General features: G+C 50.6%; 4 protein-coding genes across 7 annotated transcripts in view; 2 read left to right on the plus strand and 2 right to left on the minus strand.

Annotated features, from left to right (window-relative positions):
• The window catches only part of Septin1 (septin 1), a 25,175-nt gene extending 21,882 nt beyond the window's left edge, over positions 1-3,293 (minus strand). The window contains exon 1 of the mRNA XM_036194705.1: positions 3,268-3,293. The gene's annotated coding sequence lies outside the window, so the exon portion shown is untranslated. The remainder of the gene's footprint in view (positions 1-3,267) is intronic.
• On the plus strand, positions 2,749-7,538 carry Znf48 (zinc finger protein 48). Its single transcript, XM_036194684.1, is given in 3 exon segments — positions 2,749-3,175; positions 5,355-5,806; positions 5,808-7,538. Coding segments are annotated over 2 exon segments (1,764 nt in total). The 5' UTR covers positions 2,749-3,175; positions 5,355-5,365; the 3' UTR covers positions 7,131-7,538.
• Positions 7,539-12,216: 4,678 nt separating this feature from the next.
• On the plus strand, positions 12,217-22,095 carry Znf771 (zinc finger protein 771). 4 transcript variants are annotated; one of them, XM_036193158.1, is made up of 4 exons: positions 12,217-12,766; positions 13,141-13,290; positions 20,391-20,534; positions 21,093-22,095. In XM_036193158.1, the coding sequence occupies exons 1-4, from the start codon at positions 12,653-12,655 to the stop codon at positions 21,903-21,905; spliced, it is 1,221 nt and encodes a 406-aa protein (XP_036049051.1). In that variant the 5' UTR covers positions 12,217-12,652; the 3' UTR covers positions 21,906-22,095. The 4 variants fall into 4 exon arrangements, with proteins under 4 accessions (XP_036049051.1, XP_036049068.1, XP_036049060.1 ...); XM_036193167.1 differs by having other exon boundaries at positions 12,710-12,766; positions 13,128-13,290; XM_036193175.1 differs by lacking the exon at positions 20,391-20,534 and having other exon boundaries at positions 12,224-12,766.
• A 1,486-nt stretch (positions 22,096-23,581) lies between these two features.
• Dctpp1 (dCTP pyrophosphatase 1) lies at positions 23,582-27,189 on the minus strand. Its single transcript, XM_036198294.1, has 3 exons — positions 27,003-27,189; positions 26,213-26,323; positions 23,582-24,635 (listed from the first exon to the last, which is right to left on the minus strand). The coding sequence occupies exons 1-3, from the start codon at positions 27,101-27,103 to the stop codon at positions 24,335-24,337; spliced, it is 513 nt and encodes a 170-aa protein (XP_036054187.1). The 5' UTR covers positions 27,104-27,189; the 3' UTR covers positions 23,582-24,334.
• Positions 27,190-27,864: the final 675 nt, after the last annotated feature.

A 27,864-nucleotide genomic window follows, 5' to 3' on the forward strand; every position in this document is an offset into this window, starting at 1 on the left:
GAAGGAGTCACACCATACCACAGGGTCCATGTGGGGGGTTTATTGAGGGGAGGGGAGAGAAGGTCCCTGGGGATGAGAGTGAAGGAAGAGAAAGAGAGGAGAGCCAGGCAGGGCACGCCTTTTATAAGGGAACGTAGCAAATGCGCACTGAGGGTGCTCTTAGTGGCTGTAGCTGAGGATGTATTCTGTCAGGACCCTAAGGGCAGGCCAGCACAGATGCCTGAATGCTAACAGGCACTTTACCCTCTGAGCCATCTCCTCAGTCCTGTGATAACGTTTTGAAATTATTTTTCAAAGCTTTGACCACACTCAATTCCAAATCTGTCATTATAGTTTGGGAATTCAACTGATTTGCCTGAGGCTTTGTGAGGGTTAAGAAGTCCCACAGGCCTTTGGGGACTCTGGATGCCAGTAGCATAGCTCAGTCCAAGAAAAATGGCCTGGCCTCTGAACCAAGCTAAATGTCTAAGGGTCTGTGGTGTAGAGGACTGGTACAGGAATGGAGTCTGGACAGGGCAGTGCTGGCACACACCTTTAATCTCAGCACTTGGGAGGCAGAGGCAGGCGGATCTCTGTGAGTTCAAGGCCAAAATGGTCTAGAAATCAAGTTCCAGGACATCCAGGGTTCTATTACACAGATAATCCTTGTCTTGAAAAAAAAAATTAATTTGTTTATTGATAGAGCGTATAAAACCCTGGATGGTCTTAATTTTGGGATCTTCCGGCCTCAAGCCCCTAGAGTGCTAGTGTGAAGTAACAGGACAGTAGGGTGAAGGGTGAGGTCAAAATTAGCACAGGGAAGAAACCAGCTGGCAGAAAGGAAAACTGGAAAGACCCAAACCAGCAAGGCTGACAGAGCACAGAGCATGCGCCGTAACTGTGTTATACAGATGACCTCTAAAGATCCCAATGTGTCAGGCATGCATGAGCACCTCTGAGCTTCTAACCTTTCCCCAGCTCCTGCCCACTTCCTCTCTTGGAAATGTTTTCTTCTTTAATAAACTGTCTCTGCCTCTACCACTAATCTATGTGTCCCCATCCAATTCCTTAAAAAATAATAACTTGGAAATTTTACACGTGTATACAACAAAATCTAACTAAAGAAATCTATCCAATTTCTTGTGCTGGGACTTGGAAGTCCTAGGAGCGTCAGGGTACTCTGATATTTACCAATTACAGTTATAGCTACACACACACCAGCCCCTTCTGTTGTCTTGCATAGGTCCATTTAAGTGTCTCTTACAGTCCTCTATGCATCCCCAGACTCTCGCTTGCTGGAATCCACCCCAGGGCCTCAAGCACAATCAGCATGCACTCTATCACTGAATGATACAACCCTAAGCCTCTGTGTGTGTGTGTGTCTGTGTGTGTGTGTGTGTGTGTGTGTGTGTGTGTGTGTGTATTTTCCCAGTTTGGCTGGTCTAGATTACAGGTAAGCCACTATCCGGGCACCTTTGAGTGCTAAGGATTTCAACCCTGGTCATCATGCTGTGTGGCAAAAACTTTATCCATTAAAACATCTCCGCAGTCCCAATTCTCTTATTTTATTATTTATTTGCTTTCGAGACAGGGTTTCTCTGTGTAGCCTTGGCTGTCCTGGATCTCGCTCTGTAGATCAAGCTAGCCTCGAACTCACAGAGAGCGGCCTGCCTCTGCCTCCCATGTGCTGGGATTAAAGGACTGTGCCACTGGCCTCTTATTTTATTTTTAATTATATGTATATGTGACTGTGTATAGGGTGTGTGTGTATATTTGTGCTTGTGAGTTCGGTGTCCTGGGAAACCAGAAAAGGGATTCCCCTGGAGCTAGTTACTGGCAATTGTGAGCTGCTGGATGTGCGTGCTGGGAGCTGACCTTGCTCCTCTGTAAGAGCAGTGCATGCTCTTAATCACCAAGCCATCTCTCCAGCCCTTTTAGTTTCTTTTTTTAAGTTAGAATTTCTTAAATTTGGAGTAATAAGGGCGCATTGCACAGGTGCATGTGGTCAGAGACAACTTGGACCCTCTTTCCACTATGTGGGTTCCCCGGATAGAACTTGTCAGGCTTGGTGACAATCACCTTTACCCACTGAGCCACCCCACTGGCCCCGAATCTCTTATGTCTATTCTTTGTATGCTTTTCTCTAAAACTGGTAGCACTCAAAGGACCGATGATTCATATTTCAACTTTATCTCAAACTTCTGCTTTAATGTAAGATGCTAATACATACGAATTAAAAACCCCGTTATCTTCTCTTTGGTGGCAGGACTCCAGGCACTCACCTCTACAAAGGAAAGCCTGCCTAGCACACAAGCTCCTGGGATTGCATCCAGGGACTGGGTCCCACTAAGATGGAGGCAGGGCTTAATTCCTCAGTCTCTCCCTGGGCTTGGCCTCTGCCAAGCTGGCAGCCTTCCTTTGTGTCTCCACCTTTGTCTCTGCCTGTGGTCCTTTGTTCTGCCTCCCGCCCGTTTCTCTGCAGGACTCGGCTTGGGTGACTGGCCGCCGTCTCTTATCTCGTTTCTACATCTCTTTGTCTCTGGCACCCCGTCTCTAGCCCCCGCCACTGTGTGTCCCTCGCCGGCGGTGGCCTGACTCGTGCCTTTTAGGCTAGGACCTGGCGGGCTGCGCTCGGTGCCGAGCCCCGGCCCAGCCCCCACGCCGGGCTGGGCTTTGTTTCCCCCGCCTCGGCGCCCCGCCCCGCCCGCCGGCTCTCCGGAGCCCTTTGTCTGCCGAGGCCTCTCCCCCACCCGATCCCCGGGCTCCTTCCCCGTCGACCCGCGCGGGCGGCCGGGCCCCACCGCACCCGTTAGACGAGCCGGGGAGGCACGCCGCCAACGCCGCAGGGCCCCGCTGCAGCGGGCTCCGTGGCCGCCGAGCCCGCGGCTCCTCCGGGTCCTAGAGCGGCTCGCTGAGCCCCGTGCTTCCGCTTCCCGTCCCGCCCCGCGGCGCCCGGGACGTGGGCCGAGCCCCCTCCCGGCGTGGCGCGGAGCCCGCACCGGAGCCGCTGGCGGCCGCGGGCAAGGGGACGGACGGCGAGTGCCCGCGGCGTCGCCGGAGCCGCGCCCCGCTCGTGGGCCGACGGGGCAGCTCGCGGCTGAACCCGAGGCACCGAGCTCCGCCGCTCGGCGGACTGGGAGCGGCCGAGAGCCGTCGGCGCAGGTGAGGGCGGCGGTTGGCGCCGCACCGACGACAGGTAATGGCTTCTTGGGGACCCGGGAAAGTCGGGCGTGGGCGAAGGGGCGCGGGAGCAAAACCCGAGGGGAAGGAGCCAGCGTCTCTGCGCACCTACTGTGTGCCGGGCCGAGGGGCGGGCATCCTCCGCGGCCCTCTCCCCTCCCCCGCGGGCCTTCACTCCTCCGTGCTGCCTGGGCTCTGCACAGGCCTCGGGGCTCAGTTGTGATGACCTCGCCTGCCCTGTCCTCAGCACGCGCTCTGCAGCAAGTCTGGAGTAAATGCAGCTCTCATCCTGGCTGCCTCCCTTCCCCAAACCTCCCTCACCTTCCTTATTTCCACTAATTAAAGCCTTTCGTGAACCTAGGGTTACGTACAGACCTTGTTTACCCCGACTAGTCTCAGTGTCCTGATCCAGATAACCCCCATTCCTTTCCATAGTTTTCGCCTTGCTGCCGAGTGATGCTCGTCCTTGACTTCTTATCTCTTGTCTCTCTCGTAACAACAGAGTTGTTAGGAACCCACAGTTATAGATAGTCCTTGCTACTTGGTCATTTCTCCCACCACCCCACAGTATCTGTAGGGAAGTAAGTACATGTAGAGTCATTGAAGTTACAAGGGACAGAATAGCCATTGTTGGCCTATTCTCTGTGTACCCGTAATCCCAGGAGGGTGGAGAATTCAAAGCCACCCTGGGCACTATAGTAAGAATGTCTCAAAAACTGAAGGAAAAAAGCAAAACAGATTCAGTAGAAAGATTCCATACTAGGTTTTCTGAATAGAGATACTGTAATATAACACAGGCTTGGGTAGATGCAAATTAGAAACTTGACTATTCTCTAACTTTCCAGCCTTAAGAAAATTACTTTAGCTAGGTGGTTGTGATCCAAGCCTTTAGTCCTAGTACTTGAGAGGCAGAGGCAGGAGGATCTTTGTGAGTTCCAGGACAGCCAGGGTTACACATCTCTGGTGTCTGGGGCGGGAGAAAGCTGGGTGGTGGTAGAGCACACCTTTGATCCCAGCACTCTGGAGGCAGAGGCAGGCAGATCTCTGTGAGTTCAAAGCCAGCCTGGTCTACAGAGCAAGTTCCAGATAGCCTTGTAAGGTCTTATAAACGCACCCCCCCCCCAAAAAAAAAAAAAAGAAAGAAAGAAAAAGAAAAAAATGTGGAATATTTATTTAACTAGGCAAAAATGTGTTACATATGTTTATGCTGCATTTGTTTAATTATGTAAAGATATGTTTCTTTGCCTGCCTAAGGCACCTGACTGGTCTAATAAAAAGGTGAATGGCCAATAGTTAGGCAGAGGAGGGATAGGTGGGGCTGCTGAGAGAGAGAATAAGTAAGAGAAAAGGAGAAAGAGAAAAAGGGAGTCACCCAGGGCCAGCCCGTCAGCAAGACACAGAGTAGGACAGAAAGAAAGGTAAAAAGCCTGAGGCTTTTTGTAGATGAAGAGAAACAGGTTAATTTAAGTTATAAGAGCTAGTGGGACAAGCATAATAAGGCTGAGCGTCCACAACTAAGTCTCCATGTCATGATTTGGGAGCTGGTTGGATGCTAAAGAGAAAGCCTGCTACAAAAAAAAAAAAAAAAAAAAAAAAAAGAAGAAAGAAAAGAAAGAAAATTAATTTTGTTTCCATGAGTGTAAAAATAGAAATAGAGTATTATTGATAGGATTTTGAGGGTCCCGTATTGTTTAGTTTAGTGGTTGTTGATTAAAAACATGGTAAGCCAGGATGGTGATGCACACCTATAATCCCCTGAAGTGGTAGGCTGAGATTGGTGTTTGTTTTGAAATAAGCTATTACTTTGTAGCCTTCTTGGCTGGCCTTGAGGTCAGATCCACTTGGCTCTGCCTCCCCAGTGCTGTGATTAGAAGCATGTGCCACCATGCCCGGCAGGATTGAAAGTTTGAGGCCAGCCTGGGCAAGTTATGGAAACTCCTGTTTCAAAATAAAACAAAAAGAGCTAGGGATGCAACACAGTGGTACTTATAATTATTGAGAGACAGGTAGTTAGTGCTCCCTAAATTCAGTAGAGAGGGAGAAAAATTCAGGAGGTTATCCACTGTTAAGTGTTACTGGGGAAGTTACCATTAGGGGTAGAGGGCCCCGGCTTCCACTCCAGCAGCACTAGAAGAAAAAATGAGGTTGAGCCAAAGGGTGAGATTTCTAATTCTGTTTTCTTTCCCCGGTTCTAGGGAGTGAGAATATGGAGGCCTCTCTGGTGGATGAGCTGGAACATACTCCACAGGAGGGGGATGGCTTAGAGTTTAAGGAAGAGGAACAGTTAGCCCCAGATCATGAAGTAGGAAATGCTTCTCTCAAACCTGAAGGCATTCAGAGCTGGGATGACTTATGGGTCCACAGAGAGGGGCTTGGAAAGCGACAGCCCAGAGTCCTGGGAGAACCCCGCTGGGGACAGGCTAGTAATGACCGAGCTGCCGCCTTGTGTGGTGAGTGTGGCAAGAGCTTCCGGCAGATGTCAGATTTGGTGAAACACCAGAGGACTCACACAGGGGAGAAGCCCTACAAGTGTGGGGTCTGTGGCAAGGGCTTCGGGGACAGCTCAGCCCGAATCAAACACCAACGAACTCACTCTGGGGAGAAGCCCTGCAGAGTCCGGACAGTAGCCTCAGGCCCTCCCAAGATGCCCCCGATCCCGGATTCCTGCTGGTGAGCGCCCCACTATCTGTGGGGAATGTGGTAAAAGCTTCCGGCAAAGCTCTGACCTGGTAAAACACCAGCGGACACACACAGGGGAGAAGCCCTACAAGTGTGGTATCTGTGGCAAGGGCTTTGGGGACAGTTCTGCCCGAATAAAGCATCAGCGGACACACAGAGGGGAGCAGCTCCCCCGGCCAGTGGTTCCCCGCCGGCAGCCATCTCAGGCAGCTCCGACAGCTCCACAAAGACCCAAGGCCCAGGACAAGCCGTACATGTGTACTGACTGTGGCAAAAGGTTTGTGCTGAGCTGCAGCCTCCTCAGCCACCAGCGCAGCCACCTGGGGCCCAAACCCTTCGGTTGTGATGTGTGTGGAAAGGAGTTTGCCCGGGGCTCTGACCTGGTGAAGCACCTGCGGGTACACACAGGCGAGAAGCCCTACCTGTGCCCCGAGTGTGGTAAATGCTTTGCTGACAGCTCGGCCCGGGTGAAGCATCTCCGAACGCACAGTGGCCAGCGGCCTCACGCCTGCCCGGAATGTAACCGCACCTTTAGTCTGAGCTCTACTCTTCTTCGGCACCGCCTTACCCACGTGGAGCCCCAGGACTTCAGTTTCTCCGCATACCCTGTAGCCCCCCTCCTCCTCAGCCCACCTCCGCCTCCTCTTGGCACGAGCCCCTCCCTGACACCTCGAAGCCCTTCACATTCCAGTGACGGGCCCTTTGGCCTGCCTGGCTTGGAACCAGAGCCTGAGGGCCCACAGGCTGGGGAGCCTCCCCCACCACTGGCAGGTGACAAGCCCCACAAGTGTCCTGAGTGTGGCAAAGGCTTCCGCCGAAGCTCTGATCTGGTGAAACACCATCGTGTGCACACAGGGGAGAAACCCTACCTCTGTCCTGAGTGTGGCAAGGGTTTTGCTGACAGTTCTGCCCGAGTCAAGCACCTCCGAACCCACCAGGGCGAACGCACCAGACCACCACCACCATCTACCCTCCTGCGGCCACATAACCCACCTGGTCCTATACCCATAGGCCCCCAGTCTCGAGTACGGGGCCAGCCCTCTGGACCCAGCCAGCTTCATGTGTGTGGCTTCTGTGGGAAAGAGTTCCCCCGGAGTTCAGATCTAGTCAAGCACAGGCGTACACATACTGGGGAGAAGCCATACAAGTGTGCAGAGTGTGGCAAAGGTTTCAGTGATAGCTCTGCTCGAATCAAGCACCAGCGCGGGCATATGGTCTTAAGGCCCTTTGGGATAGGGGATGGTCTGTCAAGGCCTCTCCTCCAGGAGGAGTCACCGGCTGCAATAGAGTGATGGGGAGTCAGGGAGGGTAAAGGCCCAGAGTACCAGAGGGAGCTATCTGCTGCTGAAGGCAGGGAAAGCCTGGGAAATGGTGGGAGGGGTGTGGGGGGAGGATGAGAACAGAAACAGATTGAAGATCATATTGTTCATGCTCAGGAAACTCTTGGCTAGGTGTTGGGAACCTCGCCAGGATGAGCTGTACCACAGCTTTAGAATACTGCCCAGCAGAGGAAGCTCGTCACACTTGTAAAATTGGTAAGCTGGACTCAACTCTAAAATCCTGCTGCCTTTTGTTAAGAACACATCTCTCTGCTGGGCACAGCACTCCGGAGGTAAAGGCAGGCGGGTCTCAAATTTATGGCCAGACTACTCTACATAGAGAGTTCTAGGTCAGCCAGGACTACATGGTAAAGCAAAAAGCAAAATAATAAATAAATAAATAAATAAAAAACAAAACAAAAAAAGACCCGACAAAAAACCTTAATCCTCCTAACCTTAGGCTGGGAGAACATGGATTGTTTGAATTTAAGGTGTCAAAACAAGGCAGGGACATCTTGACCACCCTGAGGGGGAAGTATTGCTGTGGCGGAGTCAGTTTCCACCTCTGCCTGTGGATCACTGGACATGGTTGTATCCAGGAAGGGCCCTTTGGGAAAGAGCCCAAGTCTGTGCTTTGAGGGCCTTGCCACCCTGACGCTGGACACTGGTGAAGTAGAGCAGAACTACCAGGAGCATTCAGAGCTTCCAGTCTGCATGCAAAGCCAAGGTTGTCATGGACATCTGCAAAGACCAGCTTGCTGAGCAAGGGCAGGGCCAGTGCAGGCCAGAGAATCTTCAAGTCTCCACAGTCAAGTGTTTGTCTCCTTACTAATAAATTGTCCCTTGTCTGAGGTGTGGTGTGTGGGTGTAGGTGTGTATGTGTGTACATGGATAAATACAAACTCCAGCAAGGATTGAAGTTGGTATAGAGGCACTGTTGGAGGTAAAGCCCTCAGCCATGATAAACTTACATGGGTCCCTTGCCTTAAGTTTGTTAAATAGATTGTCTTAGATGATTTAGCTGCTTTCATTGGAGGCAGGTGTCATGGCTCATGCCTGTAATCCCAGAATTTAGGAGGCTCACTGGGATCCAGGACAGTCTAGGCTATATAGTGAGATCCAGACCCAAAGAAAGTCGTCTTTTCTGTCGGCTGATTTCCTAGGCCAAGGTCTGGTTGTTAACAAAGACTTAGCTACAAACTGGAGCATGACTCTTGAGAAGAAAAATGTGAAATGCCAAGGAGGGAAGGCCTAATCGGCCAGAGGCAGGAATCATTAGTTCCACTCACCTTATTTGGCAAGTTCCTGCCAGACCTGGTAACTCAGCTATAGTCCGATGGTCTCCAAAGATCTTAGCCATTGACGCTTCCCCAGAAATCAGTTTTCCAGACTCTTGTGAAGTTAGATGCATACTTGAAATCCTGGGACTTTGCAATCTGCCTCCAAGGGCCCTTAGAGGCTTGTCTCCGTGCATAGGAATCCTGTTGGCCCTAAATGAAGCCCTTGGAGGGGCTTTTGAAGGACCCTTCCTGATGCTTTGTCTTTTTCTAACCAAGCAGAGCCCAGTGAGCTTTGTAAAATTCTGTCAGGCCATGTCACTGCTCTTGAAAACCCTGTGATCACTCGGTGCCCTCTGTTAAGTAACTCCTGGACTGGGCAGTGGTAAGATGGCTGTTCCCAGCACCCATATAGTGGCTTACAAACCAGCTCTAGCTCCAGGTTTGGGGGATCTGATGCCGTCTTCTGAGTTCTGCTGCACCAGGCACGCACATGGTGCACATACATGAATACAAGAAAACATTCAATACACATAAAATTTTGAAATCTTAAAAAAAAAGGGGGGGGGTTTGTTTGTTAATCCAAAAGATGCAAGGAGAAAGACCATCAACCAAATCATGGCCAAATTAATTAAAACAAGCTGTTTATTCCTATACATGGGTTGCCTCCCCCTAAGGCAGGGTTTAAGAGGTCAATGTTGGATTTGAGGAAGACAAGGTTTTTATAGCTTGGGGGTAGGGGGTTTCCAAATGGGGGATTTGGTGGGCAAAATAGGTTACAGGAGCAGAACATAAGCATAAGTTAATCACCACCACCTAAAACAGAGACATCAATTGCAAGGTTGTTGAAACAAGGTCTTCATAACAACTTTTTGAAACAAAGGTAGGGTTGCGAGATGATAACTTTTTGAAACAAAGGCATGGTTGAAATTTCCTGGAACAGGCAGTACAGAACCACTTGTAGTTAATGTTATACCAGTCCTTGAGAAACATTTAATCAACAGAAATGGGCCGTTGCTCTGTACCATAAGATGGTTTTTAAGTCTAAAATGGAAGCCTGCTGCTTCAACTGTTAGCATTAGGCCCTCCACTGCATTGCTTTTTATAGAGAAGGGCTCTCTGTTCCTGTCCTCCATTGAGAATTCAGCTGAGACAGTTAAAACTGAAGTTTAGAGATCTGAAGAGGACTGATCCAGAATGGCTTCGATAGCAGCCTATTGTGTCCTGTCATGTGGATCTTTAAGTTTTAAATGAAGATTCTGGGGTGGAAGGCATATTCAGAAGTGTAAGATGCTTCCTTTTTCCCCTCCCCTCATGGTGGATCAGACATTTTTAGATTTTTTTTTCCCCACATTCCTCTTGAAAAGCCCACAAACAGGGAGGGGGAGGGATTGAAAACACAGTGCAAATAATATATTGAAGGAGGTCTTTGAGGAGGCAGACCTTCCTTGGTGCACATGTATGACAAAGTGCTGTAGGGTCATAGTTCTTTTTTCTTTTAACATTTATTATGGATACAGTGTTCTGCCTGCACACCAAGAAAGGGCACCAGATCTCACTATAGATGGTTGTGAGCTGCTATGTGGTTGCTAGGAATTGAACTCATGACCTCAGAAGAGCAACCAGTGCTCTTAACTGCTGAGCCATCTCTCCAGCCATAGTTTCGTTTCGTTTCGTTTCTTTCTTTCTTTCTTTCTTTCTTTTTTTTTTTTTTTTAAAGATTTATTTATTCTGTATACAGCATGTATGATTGCAGGCCAGAAGAGGGCACCAGATCTCATTACAGATGGTTTGTGAGCAGCTATGTGGTTGCTGGGAATTGAACTCAGGACCTCTGGAAGAGCAGCATTGCTCTTAACCTCTGAGCCATCTCTCCAGCCCCAGCCATAGTTTCTTATGCAATCAGAACCTAACTGCCATTTTAAGAATATTTAGCTAGGGTTAGGAAGAGGGCTCAGTGGCTAAGAGCATTTACTGCTTTTGCAGAAGTCTTGGGTTTGGTTCCCAGCACCCATATGGTGCATTATAGTCATTGGTTACTCCAGCTCCAGGTGATCTAATGCCCTCTTCTGACCCCTGGGGGAATCCTGCATAAATGTGGTGCACATATATGTACTCAGGTACACACAAATACATATTTAAAAAACAAACAGCTGGGCAGTGGTGGTGCACGCCTTTAATCCCAGCACTCGGGAGACAGAGGCAGGCGGATCTCTGAGTTCTAGGCCAGCCTGGGCTACAGAATGAGTTCCAGGACAGGCTCCAAAGCTACACAGAGAAACCCTGTCTTGAAAAACAAAAACAAAACAAAAGAACAAAAACAAAAACAAAAAACAACTTAAAGGAACTGGAGAGCTGGCTCCCCAGTTTAGTGTCTAGTGCTTTTTCAGAGGAGCAGAGTTTGGTTCCCAGCACCCATGTGCTTCCCTCACGACTGTCCTTAACTCCACCTCACAAGATTAGATACCTTTTTTTTCCCGTCTTCAGGCACCTGTAAACATGTGAGCACACACAGACAGATATATTTTTAATCAATAACTTAAAAAAAAAAGCTGCAAAGAAGCATTCTGACACCTATAGTTGGTTTTTGTTTGTTTTTTACTCTTTACTCTTTGTTCTTTGGGGGGCTGGCCACCCAGCTCCCAAGTAAATACACACAGAGACTTATTACATATAAAAGCCCGGCCTTAGCTTGGCTTGTTTCTTGCCAGCTTTTCTTAAATTATCCCATCTACCTCTTGCCTCTGGGCTTTTTACCTTTCTTTATTCTATGTATCTTTTCTTTCTTTCATATTCCATGTCTGGCTGTGTAGCTGTGTGGTTGGCTCCTTCTTTTCATGCTCCTTGATCTCTCCCTCTTCCCAGCTTTCTCCTCCTATTTATTCTCTCTGCCTGCCAGCCCCGCCTATCCTATCTCCTGCCTCGCTATTGGCTGTTCAGCTCTTTATGAGACCAATGGGTGTTTTTAGACAGGCAAAGTAACAGCTTCACAGAGTTAAACAAATCAACATAAAAGAACACAACAAGGGTTGGGGATTTAGCTCAGTGGTAGAGCGCTTGCCCAGCAAGCACAAGGCCCTGGGTTCGGTCCTCAGCTCCAAAAAAAAAAAAAAAAAGAAAAGAAAAAAGAAAAAGAAAAAAAAAAGAACGCAGCACATCTTTGAATCATTAAATGTTCCACAGCATAAACAAACATAACACATTAAAATCATATTCCACAACAGCCATCAGAAGACAGCCAGAGCTGCCTCTTCAGTTACCTCATGCAGTACTTCCCTCTTTCTCCTTTTGAAATGGACATTTCTATATTGTTGCCCAGCTGGCTTTGAACTCAAGATCCTCCAGAGTAGCTTGGATTACAGACATGAGCCAACACACCCAACTTCAAATTTTCTGTTCTCAGTCCTAATGCTGAGCGACATCCTGCCCAGCTAAAAGTATATAGCGGGATAAGCAAGATAGTACTGTAGTATTGTAGACTGGATTTGACCTTGGGCTAATTTTCCACCCACACTACCTGTTGTCAAAAATGCTTCCTTACTATGTAACTTAGGCAAGTCAGCCCTCTGGGAACCATCTTGAAGTGCTGTGGTCCTTTATGCAAAGCAAATGTGACCCAGTGTGTAAAACAGTAAACTGGCACGAACTGGTACCCAAGCCAGACACCGTAACTCCTGCCCGGACACTCAGCTTTGGAGGCGGGGGAGGGGCAGAACGAGAACTAGACTGGCCACTAGATCAAAAACGAACCAGGGACACAACGCAGGGAGACGCCGACTCAAAAGTCAGCAACAGCACGTGGTAAACCAAGGGGGCAGACTGGGCGGCCGTGGATCTGGGCTATGCGGGCAAACAGCAAGCTGACTGGCAGGCCAGTGGACGAGGAGGCGACGCGAGAAGAAACAGGAGGGAAAAGGAGGGGAAAGAAGAGAGGAGGTAACAGGGCGGCTGTCCAGGCGAGGCGCCAGCGAGAGGCCCGGACCCGCGGGAGCGCACGTGGCCTACGCGGGCGCAGCAGTCTCGGTGGGGCGTCGAGACCGGCTGAGGGTGGTCGAACTCGGCTGTAGAGCCCTGAAGGCCGGGCTGGGCGTCTTGGGGTCGTTAGGAGTTTCCCGATCGCCCGCCGACACCTCGGCTCCCCCTCCCGGGGCGGTTAGGACACAAGTACGGGCCTCCGGCCTCTCCCCTAGGGGCGGGGCCAGGCGTGCGAGCCAATGAATGGCCGCCCCTGGGGCCCCGCCCCGCCCCCGCCTCCGGAGCCGCGGCCTTCGCGGAGCACCCAACCGCCCCTCGCCCAGGCCCGGGGCCGCACGAGCGCCGAACCTCGGGCTGGTGAGTGCGCACCCCACCCCAGGGCCTCAGCTCCAGCCGGCCTCCAGCCCGTCCCTTAGCGCTGGGGTCGCCGACCCAGGCTCCGGGGAGTGACTCAGCGCGAGGAGGGTGGCAACTCGCGGGAGCTGGAGATTCGAACTGTTCCGGGCCCTGAATACCGGGATGAGTGGGGTGAACGGGTGTCTTCCGAGCTGGGCCCTGGGCAGTGCCGGAGCGTGGGGCCGGGCTAGGGTGGATGGGAGAGGACTGGCCTCGGAGCCTGGACAGGGCGGGGGAAGCCACGGCTGCACCGCCTTGTCTGGGCCGGGGCCACAGTGGGGGGGGGGGGGGGGGGGGGGCGGGTCCTGAGCCTCTGATCCAGCGCCCCGCCTCAGGACACCAAGATGCCTGGCGAACAGCAGGCAGAGGAGGAGGAGGAGGAAGAGATGCAGGAGGAGATGGTGCTGCTGGTGAAGGGTGAGGAGGAGGAGGGTGAGGAGAAGTATGAGGTGGTGAAACTCAAGATCCCTGTGGACAACAAGGAGGTACGTGTTACACCCCGGTCCCACCCCCACCCTCGAACCCGTGCCAGGGTCAGCGTCCCTCCGACAGAAGTCAGGAATCCTACCCCACCCCACCCCACCCCCCCTTCTCCTGGATCTCACATCTAGAACCTCGGGATTAGCCCATCCCTCTGCCCACTGCCCTCGACCTGGTCGGACAGATGTTTGGGCACACTGGGAGAGTCAGGCGCCATGCTGCGTGTTTCCAGTCTCTTTGCATAAACTTGATGTCCATAAACTCACAATCCTGGGTCCTGAGTCCAGATCTAGAGGAGTGGTGAAGGCCAGAGGTGGGAGCATAATTCAGACTCAGCCGTGAGGGAAGCTTGGGTCAGGCCACAGTAACAGCTAACTCTTGCATAGTTTAGAGCGTGCCAGATGCTATTCTAAACACCTCCAATCTGGTTTGTTGGTAGTATTGACTCCATTTTACAGGTGAGGAACTGAGGCCCAGGGCAGTTGGTAACTGACCTGAGATCTCAGAGTTAGTAAGTGACTGCTCCAGGCAGAAGGAAAGGCCCTTTGAGTGGAGAACTATGAGCCAGTAGTTCCCTCCTACTTCAGCGTGGCTCCGGGTAGGTTGGTTGGCAGACCATACTGGGAATCTGGACTTTCTTGTGAAGGGATCTGAAGGTATTAAGGACATCAGAAGGAGTTAGAGCCTGCCATTCGAGACCTTAACTGTCACCAGCTATTCTACCTCGTAGAGCTGCCAGGACCCTGGGCTGTCCCTGTCCGAGTAGCCTGAGTGCAGCTGAAGGGCTCTTGCTCCCTTGGGTTTCAAGACCTACATCCCAGGGGGGAAATTCTAATACCCTCTAGTGGACATGGTGAGTTGTTGGGAAAGGGGACCTGCTCCCTAGGCCTCTTCATTCCAAATTAACTTGGAAGCCCTATTTTTTCCAGCCTTCTTGGCTTTGTTGTCTTAGCACAGCCCACCTTTCAGGCTCTGCGGGTCCTGCTTACTTCTTCTTTGGTCTGTACATAAAGTCTCTAGAGCTTAGGGTGGACTTCCATCCCCACCACCTACCTGCCAGCTGACAAAATTCCCAGCCTTGTTAATTTTTCTTGTGGTACTAGGATTGAACCAAGGCTTTACATGTCTCTGTACTATAGCCAAGCCCTTTTCCATTGAGACAGGGTCTCAGTCAAGTTGCCTGGGTGGGCCTAGAACTTGTTCTATAGCACAGGCAGGCAGGTAGTCCTTTGGCCTCAGCCTTCCTGTTAGTTGTAAGATTTCAGGCCTGAGAAAAGCTACTTGACTTTTTCTCTATGCCTCAGTTTCCTTGTTAGTAAAAGGGAGAGCATAGCAGCGTTTACCTCTTGGAGTTGTAAGGACTCAGTGGATACATGAGTTAGAGCTGTCTTGCACATAAGCATTGTGCAAATAGTTCTGTACATTTTTGTATGTGTGAGTGAGTGGTGTATGTGAATGTGTGTACCTGTGCACGTGCCAAAGCTGGACAAGGATGGCAGGTGTCTGCTCCATCTTTCCACCTTATTCCCTTGACAGGGGGTCTCTCACTGAGCCTGGAGTTAGGCTATCTGTCTGCAAACCTAACTAATCTCCCCATATCCTCCTACCACAGCACTGAAGGGTACAAGGCTCAACTAGTATTTTTTGTTGCTGTTGTTAATTTGTTTTTTTTGTTTTTGTTTTTGTTTGTTTGTTTGTTTGTTTGTTTGAGATGGAGTTTCTGTGTGTGTAGCCCTAGCTGGCCTGCAACTTGATCTGTAGACCAGGCTGGTCTGAAACTCAGATCTGCTTGCCCCTGCCTTCCGAGTGGGATTAAAGGTGTGCACCACACCTGCCTCTAACCATTTTACTTTATTTAATTTCTTTGAGAGAGGCCCGAATATGGAGGTCAGAAGACAACTTTTGGGAGTTGAAGAACCAAGGGACAGAACTTGGTTCTTGAGGGCCACATGACAAGCCCTGTTACCTGCTGACCTACCTCGCTGGCCTGCCATTTATATCAAAGGCTTTTTTTAGGCTGATCTCAAGTTGGACAGAGTTGAAGGCAACCAGTCCAGGCAATGGGAAAGACTTCAAGAGAGGGTGTTCATGGGGACCTTGGAGGCTTCAGTGACAGGCAGAGGTGGGGGAAGGGCAAGAGCAGCGGCTCAGAGAAAGGGCACTAGAAGGGCCCCTGTTCCATCCTGCTGTGACATGGGAAGTCTTAAGCCAGTCAGTGAAAATAATTGGAGTTTCTACCCAAAAGAACCTCTGGCAGGGGGCTGAGGATGTGCCAGCCCAGAGAGTTCTTGCCTAGCATGCAGAAAGTCCTGACCCCCAACACCACATAATCAGGCATGGCGGCATATACTTCGGTCCCAGTACTAGGGAGGTAGAGGCAGGAAGTTCACAAGTTCAGGGTTGGGGCCAGAGAGATGGCTTAGCAGTTAAGAGCACTTGCTACTCTTCCAGAGGACCTGGGTTCAATTCCCAGCACCCACATGGTGGCTCACAACCACCTGTAACTCCAGTTCCAAGAAATCCAATGCCCTTTTCTGGCCCCCATGGACACCAAGCATACAGGCAAAACAGTCAAACACATAAATTTTTTAAAGTTCAAAGTTATATTCAGTTATGTAGTGGGTTTAAGACAAGCCTACATGAAACCCTATCTAAAAAAAAAAAAGAAGGGGGAAAAAAACCCCAGCCAGATAGGGTGGTTCTTCCGGGGCAGAGGCAGGCGGGTCTCTGTGAGTTTGAGGCCAGCCTGGGCTACAGAGTGTGCTCCAAGACAGCCAGGGCAATTATAGAGGAACCCTGTCTCAAAACAAAAAACAAAATAACAAGTACAAAGATAGTGCCTGCTGAGGCTAGTGGTCTGTGTTTAAATGAAAGAGAAAGGGTGTTTGGGTGCCGGCACTGAGCTAGCTGAAGCCCAGAGATAGAAAGAAGGTCTATCATGAAAGTCATACAAGGTCCACTGGGCCAGCCCGCAGATGTCAGGTAGCAGTCAAATCCTAGCTCTACCGTTTACCTCCTTTGCCTCAGGTTCTCCAAATGTAAATTGGGATCATACGATCAGTGAATGTGCCAGGCATGGTGGTGAATGCCTTTTTTTTTTTTTCCCTTCCATGAGACAGGGTTTTGTTGTGTAGCCTTGGCTGTCCTGGAACTTTTTCTGTAGACCAGGCTGGCCTCAAACTCAGAGATCCACCTGCCTCTGCCTCCCGAGTGCTGGCAATAAAAGCATTTGCCACCACCACACTGGCTGGTGTCGAATGTTTTAATCTCCGCATTCTAGAAGCACAGACAGGAGGATCTCAGTGAGTTTGAAGTTGGCCTGGTGTACATACTGAGTTCCAGAACAGTTAAGACAAGAGACCCTGCCTAAACCAACAGACAGATCCCCAAATATCAGTCTGGGATCTGGGTAAGTGAGGAGGAGGAGAGTGGGTTGGAGGGTTAGATGAAGGCACAAGTGGCCCTCTGCCAACAGGACAGCTCAATGACTTGTTATGTAGCCTCTCTTAGCCTCTTTCCCCAGTGTACAAATTAGTTATCTCAGAAGTGCCTTCTAGCCTGCATGGTGGTGCATACCTGTGATCCATTCCAGCTCTAGGGAGGCCAAGGCAGGAGGATTGCAAGTTCCAGGCCAGCGTGGGCTGCATAGCAAGTGCCTGTCTGGGGGGTGGCGTCCAGTACCAGCAGACTGATCATTACCTGTCATTCCTTGGCCATTCCTTGTTGAGAATAGGCCTCAGTGGGGTTGTGGATGTAACTCTCTGGTAAAGCTGGGCATGTTAGGTTCAGTCCCCAGAGCAGTAGAAAGTAGGCCTCAGTGATGGTACACTCAGAGTCTGGAGTAGTCTTTGTCTGCCTGTCAAACTCTGATCTGTCTGGATTTGAAATCATTTATTTGTGTGAGTGTGTGTACAGTGGGTACCATGGTATGGGGGTACCATAGCACCTACGGCAGTCAGAGGACAACTTTGCAGAAGTTGGTTCTTTCTTCTACCAGGTGGGTCTTAAGGATTAGACTCAAGTCATCAAGCTTAGCAACAGGTGCCCTTACCAGCTGAGCCATCCTGCTAGTCCTGAATGAACTCTTTAAATAATATAAATACATACATAAATAAATACATCTCTTGAAGGAGTAGAAAATAATCCACACACACATCCCCACCCCTGCCCCCCCAAGAAGGCTCTATGTACATTCTCACTGATCATTGGTAGCTTGATAAAGTGAAAATTGTTGTTTCTGCAAGCTGGAGGTTGAATTTAGGGTCTTGTGCATGTTAGGTACTACTGAGCTATATCACCAGCATAAAATGAAGATTTAAAAAAATTAAGATGTATTATTTATGTGTACAAGTATTTTGCCTGCGTGTGTGTGTGTGTGTGTGTGTGTGTGTGTGTGTGTATGCATCATATATGTGTAGTTCCCATAGAGGCCAGAAGAGGGTATTGTAACCCCTGAAACTGAAGTTTCAGATACTTGTGAACTACCGTGTGGGTTCTAGGAACCCAGCCCAGGTCCTCTGCTGCAGTGGCCAGTGCTCTTAACCACAGAGCAATCTTTCAGCTCCTAAAAGGAAGATTAGGACTCAAATCTTGGGTGAGGCTTAACATTCAAGCTGTCCTCAAACCCCGTATAGCTGAAGAACTAGAATTCCTGGTTTTCCTGTTACTACCTCATAAATGCTGGAATTCCAGGCATAGAGACAGCTGGAATTCACGGTAGAGTGGAGGCTGGCCTTGAATTTCTGATCTTTCTGCATCCACCTCCTTAGTACTGGGATCACAGTGGTATGCCACCATGGCAGGTGTATGCAGTGCTGGGGATTAGGCCTAGGATTTCGTGTGTGCTAAATAATGACTCTACCGACTGAGCCACAGCTCCAACCTGAGTCTGTATTTTTCATGAGTGCTAGGCTGCAGGCCACATCCTGTAGTAAGGGGCTAGCCATAGGGGTGGTGTTTTATACTTTGTAGGAAAAGAGGATGATTTTGACTAAAGGATTTAGGGGAGAAGACAAGCTGCCTAGGTGAACTTCAGTGTGAGGTTAGGATCTCATCATGACTAAGAATGACAGACCTGAGTTTAAACCCTGGTTCTGCTATTTATCAGCTATATGGCCTTGGGTAATCAGTTGAAGTCTGTGACTTATTTCTTCCTCTATATGATGGGGCTGAAGTACCTAGCACAAAGGGTTATGAAAATTTCATTAGCTTATTTTGAGAGAGCGTCTCACTATTTAACCCAAGCTAGCCTCAAGCTCTAGACCCTCTTGCCTCAGCCACCCAAGTGCTAGAATGATGTTATCTCTCCAGGCCTTATCAGTGTCTCAGCAAGCTAGACTCAGACCATTACCAAGATTCCACTCCAGGTGCCCAAGTCCCCTCTATCTGGGGATGGAGGTAGTGATAACTAGTGGGAAGCATTTCTTTCTAAGTCAAAGAAGCCAGTGTGAATTGGTCTCCAGGCTGGGCACCATCAACTTAAAGGAGGATGCTGGGGGAAGGATCTAGAAGAAAGGCCATCTCCACAGTGTCTTATGTTGACACAGACTCAGTGGATGACAAAACCAGGGCAAGGGAGGACAGTGTGACCCGGAGTAATTCAGACTGGATCGCCCCAGTGTTCTTTAATGGGGAAGCATTCTTGGAGAAGGATGGAGACTTAGAGTGAGCCTCTGGTCCTGGCCGTGAGTTCAGGGGAGTTGCATCTCTTCATTATCTCCTCATGCTTTGTCAACTTAGTCTCTCCAAGTCTTGATGTTCTCTGCTGTCAGGAGGTAGACCCTTTGATCCCTTTACTCAGCAGGTGGAGGTAAGGGGATTTCAAGTTCCAGGCTAGCCTGGGCTATATGATAGCAAGGCAAGAACCTCTCCATAAAACAAACAAACAAAATAAATAAATAAACAAAAGTAAACCTGCATAGTAGAACACACTTGTAATCCAACAGTCAGAAGGCAGATTTTGTCCATGAGTATGAGGCTAGCCTGGGCTACACATTAAGCTACTGTCCCACTTGACTGAGGGTAACAGGAGGATCTACTGTAATGCCATACATATTGTCAAAGTCTGACATGGGGCTCTTGACTACAGAAACCCCTTTTAGGCACTGCATTTCAAGATACACACCCTGCCATGGCTGCTCGAAACTTGGGATGGTTTCAGTCATAGACATGTTTAGGTTGTTGCTGAGATAGGTTCTTGCCATATTTCCCAAGCTGGTCAGAACTTGTGATCCTCCTGCTTCAGTCTCCAGAGTCCTGGGATTATAGGTGTGCTCTCATGATACAATTTAATTTCTAAATTAGGCATAGTAAGAGTTCAACAATAATAACATAGAACTATAATAATATACTGTAATAAAGGTTGTTTTAAACTTACAAATTGTTTCTTTTTGGAATGTCCCATTTAATGTTTTCAGATCATGAGGACTGCTGAAACTGGGCCAGTCAGACCGAGCCATGGTTAAGACCAGAGCTCTCTTGGCTGCTTGCTCTTTCCACATTGTCTCATGTTCTAGTTTGAATTCAAAGCCACTTTCTGTTTGATTTCTTTTTTGTTTTGTTGTGAGATGGGGTCTCTTTATGCAACCCTGGCTGGCCAGGAACTCTATGTAGACAAGGCTGAACTCACAGGAGATGCACCAGCCTCTGCCTCCTGAGTGCTGAGATTAAGTCATGTGCCACCCCCACCTGACCACAAAGCCAGTGTCTTATAAAGGACTGATGGCCTTCGAGTTGCACCTCTCCAGTTTCTGAAAGAGAAAGACCTGTTCTCTGTCACTTACTGAAGTTCTTGTGTTTCCTCCTCTTTGAAAGGAGAGTGGCATTGGATTGAATACAGGAGAGGCAGCACATGTCTTGTCCTGTGTGCCAGGAGATTCTCTGATCATGAACTAATGGGTTTGTGTGTGTGTGTGTGTGTGTTTATTTGATTTTATTTTAAAATACAGGGTCTATGTAATCTTGACTGTCTTGAAACTTGCTATGTAGACGAGGCTGGGCTGGAACTCACAGAGATCCCCCTGCCTCTGCCTTCTGGGTGCTGGGATTAAAGGTGTGCACCATCAAACCCAGCATGAGTTAATGTTCTTAATTGCTTGGTTCACAGTACTCATCGTTGGCTTTACTAGGGGATCATTCCACCCCCAGTGTCCCCCAGTTCTCTTCCCCACCAGGAAGCAAACTATACCTCACTCACAAACTTCCTTCACGGACAGGAAGTCCATGCCATGCTTTCAGCCGTCTATACAAGGTATTTTTCTTTTTTATTAGAATGGAGTAATGTGCCTTCAATATTCCTCTTCACTCTTTAGTACAAAATGTTTCTGCTTCATCTGCTTCTTACACAGCATTCTTTCCTTTTCCTGATTTTATCTCTAGAAGTCCAGACCGATTCAAGCTTCGCAACTTCAGGCCTCAGAGCAGCATTTGGCTTCTTCACAGATTAAGACAGTGCTTGCTCTTAAAGGTCTTTTGAGAGCCTGGTCCTGGCCAAGCTGTTCCTGTCCTGGCTTCTGCCCACTGCCGGTCTTATGGGCACCTAGCACTTTTTTATTTAATGTCAAATCCCCAGTGCCTCTTAACTCTATAACCTAGGACGTGCCCAATAAATTTATGAATTAATAAAATAACTATAATGCCACTCGGCATTGTAATGTATTAACCCATGTAAGGTGCACAATCACGGAGGCAGGCACAGCTTCCTATTTTACAGCTGGAGGAACTGAGGCCCCCCAAATTTGCGTTGTGCAGGAGACCAAGGTTTCCGCCGGGGCCTCCTAAGGCTGACCTGTCCTCCCTCTCCCTGCAGGTTGCCAGCCAGATGCCAGCGCCGTCGGCCGACCCGGCGCGCCCCCACGCGTGCCCGGACTGCGGCCGTGCCTTTGCACGCCGCTCCACACTAGCCAAACATGCGCGCACGCACACGGGCGAGCGTCCCTTCGCGTGCACGGAGTGCGGCCGGTGCTTTTCGCAGAAGTCGGCGCTGACTAAGCACGGCCGCACGCACACGGGCGAGCGACCCTACCAGTGCCCAGAGTGCGACAAGCGCTTCTCCGCCGCCTCGAACCTGCGGCAGCACCGGCGGCGTCACACGGGCGAGAAGCCGTACGCATGCGCACACTGCGGCCGGCGCTTTGCGCAGAGCTCCAATTACGCGCAGCACTTGCGCGTGCACACGGGCGAGAAGCCTTACGCGTGCCCGGACTGCGGGCGAGCCTTCGGCGGAAGTTCGTGCCTGGCGCGCCACCGACGCACGCACACGGGCGAGCGCCCGTACGCATGCGCCGACTGCGGCACGCGCTTCGCTCAGAGCTCGGCGCTGGCCAAGCACCGGCGCGTGCACACGGGCGAGAAGCCGCATCGCTGCGCCGTGTGCGGCCGGCGCTTCGGCCACCGTTCCAACCTGGCGGAGCATGCGCGCACGCATACGGGCGAGCGGCCCTACCCGTGCACGGAGTGCGGCCGGCGCTTCCGCCTCAGCTCACACTTCATCCGCCACCGTCGCGCGCACATGCGGCGCCGCCTCTACATCTGCGCTGGCTGCGGCCGAGACTTCAAGCTACCCGCCAGTGCCACAGCCGCCACGCCCACCGAGCGCTGCCCGGAGTGCGAGGGCAGCTGAGCCACGGCGGGGCAGCGAGGGGCGCTTGGGGTTGGCACCCGGATGGCTCCTTCTGCGCCTGCACCCGGGTCGGGGTGCTTTGGGGCCGGGCGACAGGGAGTGCCCTAACTGGGGTCCCTAGAAACCGTGTCCCGTCCCCAGCTACATTCCCTTGGCCTTTCTGAGTGAATAAAGTATTCAATCCTCCTCACCGGTGCCTGTGAGTGAGGTGGGTGGGAAGGGGAAGAGCACTAGGTGTGCTGGAGCCAAGTGGGACTGTCAAGTAGCCTAAAGGGATTGCTGGGATTGAAAGAGTCCCACACCTGGCCTTTGGCTATGCCTCAATCTCAGTTCTGAAAAGAACCATAAACAGACGTGTTCATGACTAGATGGCGGGGGTCAGTGTGGCAAATGGGGAGAAGTGGAGTTCCACAGATTTAAGAACTGCCTCCTGAATCTTGAGATTACACACTTGCACCACCACAGCTCGTTCCAAACCTCACTTTATCTTCCCTGTTGTAGACAGCTAGTGAATGGCGTAGCACGGGTAAGGAAGTTGGCGATCACAATCTGGTGTTCTGTGATGGAGGGAAGCAGGCAGTGACTTCTCCGGGGTGTGTGTGTGTGTGTGTGTGTGTGTGTGTGTGTGTATTAGTCTTGCAGAGGCTCTGGGTTCTATTCCAAGTATCCATAAACTCCAGTTCTAGGGGATCCAAAGCACTCTTCTGACTTCCACGGGCACCAGGCACTGACATGGTACACATACACACACGTAGACAAAACATTCATACATATAAAAAATAAAGTTTTGGTTTGTAGCCAAGCTGCCCTCAAACGTGGGTCCTTCTGTCTCCCCTCTTCAATGCTGGGATTACAGATATCGAATTAGTAATTTAAAAAAAATATAGGGGAGGGGACTCTGTGTGTGTGTGTGTGTGTACGTCAGGACAACTCCCAGGAATTGGTTTCCTCCCTTTACCATGTGGATCTCTGGGATGGATGAGTCTGGATTAGTGCGTGCTTGAGTGCATGTGCTGATGGAACCCAGAAGAGGGAATAAGATTTGGAGCTAGAGTTGCAGGCATTGTGAGCAGCCTGATGTGAGTACTGGGAACACAACTTCAGTCCTCTGCAAGATGCTAGGTGATCTCGGAGTCCAAAGCCAGCCGGGTCTACACAGCCAGTTCCAGGCCAGCCAATGATACATAGTGAGACCTTGTCTCAACAAACAATGACCGAAAAAGGGAGCAAGTGTGCTAACTGTAAGCATCTCTCCAGCCCCAGAAGTCAGGACCCTCCACCTTTGTGGCATACACCTTTATTTTCCGTCATATTTTTATTATTTGAGAATTTCACACAATGCATCCCAGTCACACTTGATCTATTTCTCCCGGGTCTGCCCTCCCAACCTTGTGCCCTCCCACTAAAGCAAAAAAACAAAAAAACCCACCAAGTCCAAATTTGTGTTGCCCATCTACTCCCTGGAGCATGGTCAAACTCCCAGGGTCCAGTCCCTTAAAGAAAACTGAGTCCTCCCCACTCACTTCCAGAAGCCATCAACTGAAAAACTACACTCCAGCATCCCTATCAAGTCATGTTTTAAGATTTGTCAGGGTGGTAGAGCACGTCTTTATCCCAGTACTGTGGAGGCAGAGGCAGGCAGACCTCTGTGAGTTCAAGCCAGCCTGGTCTACAGTGAGTTCTAGGACAGCCAGAGCCACACAGAGAAAGCTTGGAGCTCCAGAGACAAGGCTGCAGGAGATTTGATTATAATATACAAGGAATAAAGGATAGGAATAAAATTCCATTTTATAAGATTCAGTAGATTTGGGAATATACAACTGAAGCAGTTTTAATATAAATGGTTTTACCTGGGAAGGCAAGGGTCATTAGAGAATAGGAACAGGGGAGGGTGCTGGGGACCCCTCACTTTACTGAGGTGGAAACAGGCTCAGGGGCAGATACTCACTACCACTGCTTTCTCTCAGTACCCCTCTTTTTGGGAGGCAGGCCTAGGTGTCTTAGGGGAAGCAGTGTGCCTTAGGTCACATACCACATAAATCATTCAACACCATCTAGCTGGAGAGGAAGCACAGACTTAGCCAGGTCAGGGGGGTGGGTGGCCTTACACCAAGGGGCCGAAGAGGAAAGGAAGCTGAATTCTGCACTCATAAAGACTTGGGGCCCATATTTACTTCCTGTTCTCTGCTTTTCTAAGTCTGAAGTTGAAAAGGGAAAATAACAACTGGCAGAGCCCTGCTTCTCTGAAGGACTTGAGATACTCTATCTAGCCACCCAAGAAAAATCTAGAAGTTGTTGCCTTAAATCATTTTATTGAGAGAGAAAAGACCAATAGACTATCTTTTGGAGACTCTTGGGTCTCACTCAGACCCATGAGTTAGTATGAATGGACTAGAACAAGTCCATCTCTGCTGTTCAGAGACCGTTTTCTAGGTAGAGGCCTGGTTTTTCAACTCAGAGGCAGGCTCTGCAGCCCCCACAGGCTGGTTTTCTGAGATGGTCTCACGGGGCAAGTCTGTGTACTTGCAGGCAGAACCTCGGGACAGATGGACTGGGTAGCGTCGTCGGTTGGTGTCCATTTTGGAGACGACTGCTCGAGGTAAATCCACACGACAGCGGGCTGCCAATGCGACCAGGTAGATGAGGACGTCACTGAGCTCCTCTTGAAGGGCTGCTCGCTCCTTTGGCAGCCAGGCTTGAGGACCAGGCTCTGCATCAGACTTCCACTGACTGGAAAGAGAACAGGGCAGACACAGGAGCTGGCTAGTTCAGCGGGCCCGCCTCCAGGCTATCAAGTATCACACTTCCACAGCCCAGAAAATCCTTCCAAGGTAATCTACCTGCCTGGGCTCTGGATGGAGCCAGGCGGTGAAGAGACTAGAACAGGTAACCGCCAACCCCCCACGACTACCCCACCCAAGGAGTGACGGAGACACTTTTGAGACACTTGGCGGGTCTAGTCTACTTTTCCCTAGCTGCTGCCATTCCAAACCAAACCCCAGACCTAGGCCAGTGCAGAGGTTGAATTTATCTTCCTGTTAACTTATCTTCACCAATTAATCTCCCGCCCAAAGCCACTATCACCCTTTCTGTTTGCAGTCACTGTTCTGTTCCCGGGTCTCAATTCAGAGGTTACCACCTCAGAAACTCTAACTTCCTCATCTCCCTTCAGCTTCTCATGGAGCCGAGAATGAACACCTGATCCTCCAGCCTCTTCCTCTCCAGAGCTGGGATTCCATCCCACACCACATCTGACTTTATTCTCCTCTTAACCCACGCCACAGTTCCAGATCATTTAAAATCAGCTCATGTAGTATCAGTCTCCTTCCGTTAGGAGCGGAGCCAGCCTGGTCTAAGGCCCCATCTTTTGGTTCCAGATGACCTAAGCCACAGCTGATGCTAATTCATCTGTAAAAAGGAACGACCTGCTGTCAGACACCGTGTGTTCTCTGTTCTTCAGCTCCACAGTGGCTGCCCAGAGCTAAGGCTACACCAGCCTGCTCACCCGTCTACTCCATTCTCTCAGATGACCAATCTGCCCTGCTGGCACAGAGATCTTTCTGCAACTCAGGTTATCAGGCCTCTGTCTAAACTCCATCACTTTCTAGCTTCAATCTTATCTGCCTGGGTTTGCCTCCACCTGTCTTCCACAGTTCCATCTTCTTCAAAACGTCTACGATGGGCCAGATACTTGGGACAGACCACAGAACAGAAACTGATACAAAGTCCTCATATTGGATTGGATTCTCCCAGAATTTAACCGGCCCTTTCTTGCCTCACTACTTCCTTTTCTTAAAGAAGGTATTGACTGTGGGTGTGCGCAGGCACCTCTGTCTCTGTATGTGCACTACATATATGCAGGAGCCTCCAAGGCCAGAAGAGTGTCAGACTCCCTGACACTGGAGTTATGGGCATTATGACCTGCAAGGGGGTTGCTGGGAACTGAACTCTGCCCTTCTGCAGGAGCAGGAGGTGCACTGAGACACCTCAGCAGCTCCCTCACAACCTCGGAAGTTCCCCGTCTGGCAGGCCACCGGGCAGGTCCTATTTTGAAACTCCTTATTTTCAGTCCACACAGGGGTAAAATGCCGCTGACAGGTGTCCTCAGACCTCGGTCTGCCTCACTGTTTCTGCACTTGCTTTCCCAGGACACTGGGACCCATCTGTCATCTCTATGTCCCAAGCAGCAGCACCCAATACAGCGATAAGGAAAATAAAACCCGCAACCCGCCAGTGCGTGTGAGACTCAGATACATGCTTCCCTCCCCGAACAACAGCCTCTCCCAGGAAGCGTCCCATCTACTCACAAGAGTTCTGCCAGCTCGCCCACTTCTCCCACCAAGGCTAGGAGCAAGTTCCGAGGCTGATGGAACTGCTCCCAGTCCCGCTCAGCAGCAAACTCTGCATGGAGGCGTCGGCTGGAAAGAAAACCAAGGGTGGTGGTTCGGGCCTCAGGGTTGGAGAGTGAGGGACAAGATGCGGGGCCCAGGCAGGTACCAGGTCAGGCCACACATAGAGATCCCACAGTCAATTTCTTGGATGTCCTTAAGTTACTACCTCCTAACAAGACTTGTTCTGATCATCTGGAAAGGAACGCCCCTGCACAGATTTTAACCTCAAGCTAACTTCTGCGCCACTCTTCATTATCCCATTTTTTCGCTGCTACTTCTGTCGGTGCTCTACCTTAACTCCCCTGTTTGCTCGCCTGAGTCCAGCTAATCACCGGATGCAGTTTTGAGACAACGTCCCCTGGGGGCCTTCCTTGATATTCTGCGAGAAGAAATAACATCTCTCTACGCTTCAGCCTCCCCTGTCCTACCACCCTCACTCTTGGGGTGCACAGGCACTATCAGACCTCCGTTATCTCCTCCAAGTTGGACTAAAGTTTGGTATTAACATGCCCGGGGGCGTCACCCATTTTCCCCGGCTTCAGGTGGTGCACCGTGCAGATGAGGTTTGGCTAGGCTCGCCAGAGGTCCGCCAGGAGGGCCCCGACGGACACGAGCATGCTCTCCTTGCGGACCACGTGGAGGGGACCACCCCACTACGACAAAAGGGCCAATCTCTTCACCCGAGGCAGGACGCGGACTTGCTTACATGTCCTCAAGCGTGGGCTCCGGGCTGAAGCTGAACGGGCCGGCAGCGGCAGAATCTTCTTGGCCCGCATCAGCACGCGTACCGCCGCCGGCTTGGGACATCCCGCCCACCTGCCCCAGCCGCGGGCGCGAGCAAACACCGCGCCACGCTCGGAGCCGCCTCCAGGGTCCCGGCCAATCACAGCGTCTTGGTGCGTTCCCGGGGCGGGGCCGGAGGAGGGCCCACTCATATATGTGGATTTCGCTACGGCCCGCCCCTTATCCGACTGGACCAATCTGAGGGGAGCTCCAAGTGTGTTTTCTTCGCCTGTTCCCTCGAGTTCTTCCGCCCGGGGAAACTTCTTAAAGGGAAACGGACCAGTTCAATCTGGGAAAGAGACGGGCGCAGCAAGCCTAATGCGACGTTGTTTGCTTAATGAACGCCAGATGGCGCCAAAGTGAAATGGCAGGAGCGGAGGAGGCGTGTCGGCTGCAAGCAAAACCCTACAAGTGTAGGACCCAATGTTTGCCTTGTCTCCTGGTTAGGAACACTGCTTAAGGCTCCAGAACAGCCTTCACACAATTTGAATGGGCTCGTCCAGAAAGAGTGCAGACTGCCAGACACAAGGAGGACCCAGGCATTGTATCCCGTGTCAGTGTCCTGCTCCAGCGGATTCTGGATTGGAAGCAATTAACCGGTCCTTGTCCTACAGGGAGAGGAAGGCATTCCTCCTATTTACCTGCAGCATAGAATACAGGACACAGAAATTTGTGGCAGGTAGATAGGGTCTGGCGTCTTCCCACCTTTCCAGCTCTATGGGTCACTATCACAGCCTTACATAACACACAAGAGGACACCAAACTCGCTTACGTTAGCGAGTTTA

The sequence above is a fragment of the Onychomys torridus genome, chromosome 1 (genome assembly GCF_903995425.1).
Source record: "Onychomys torridus chromosome 1, mOncTor1.1, whole genome shotgun sequence".
Lineage (NCBI taxonomy): Eukaryota > Metazoa > Chordata > Mammalia > Rodentia > Cricetidae > Onychomys > Onychomys torridus.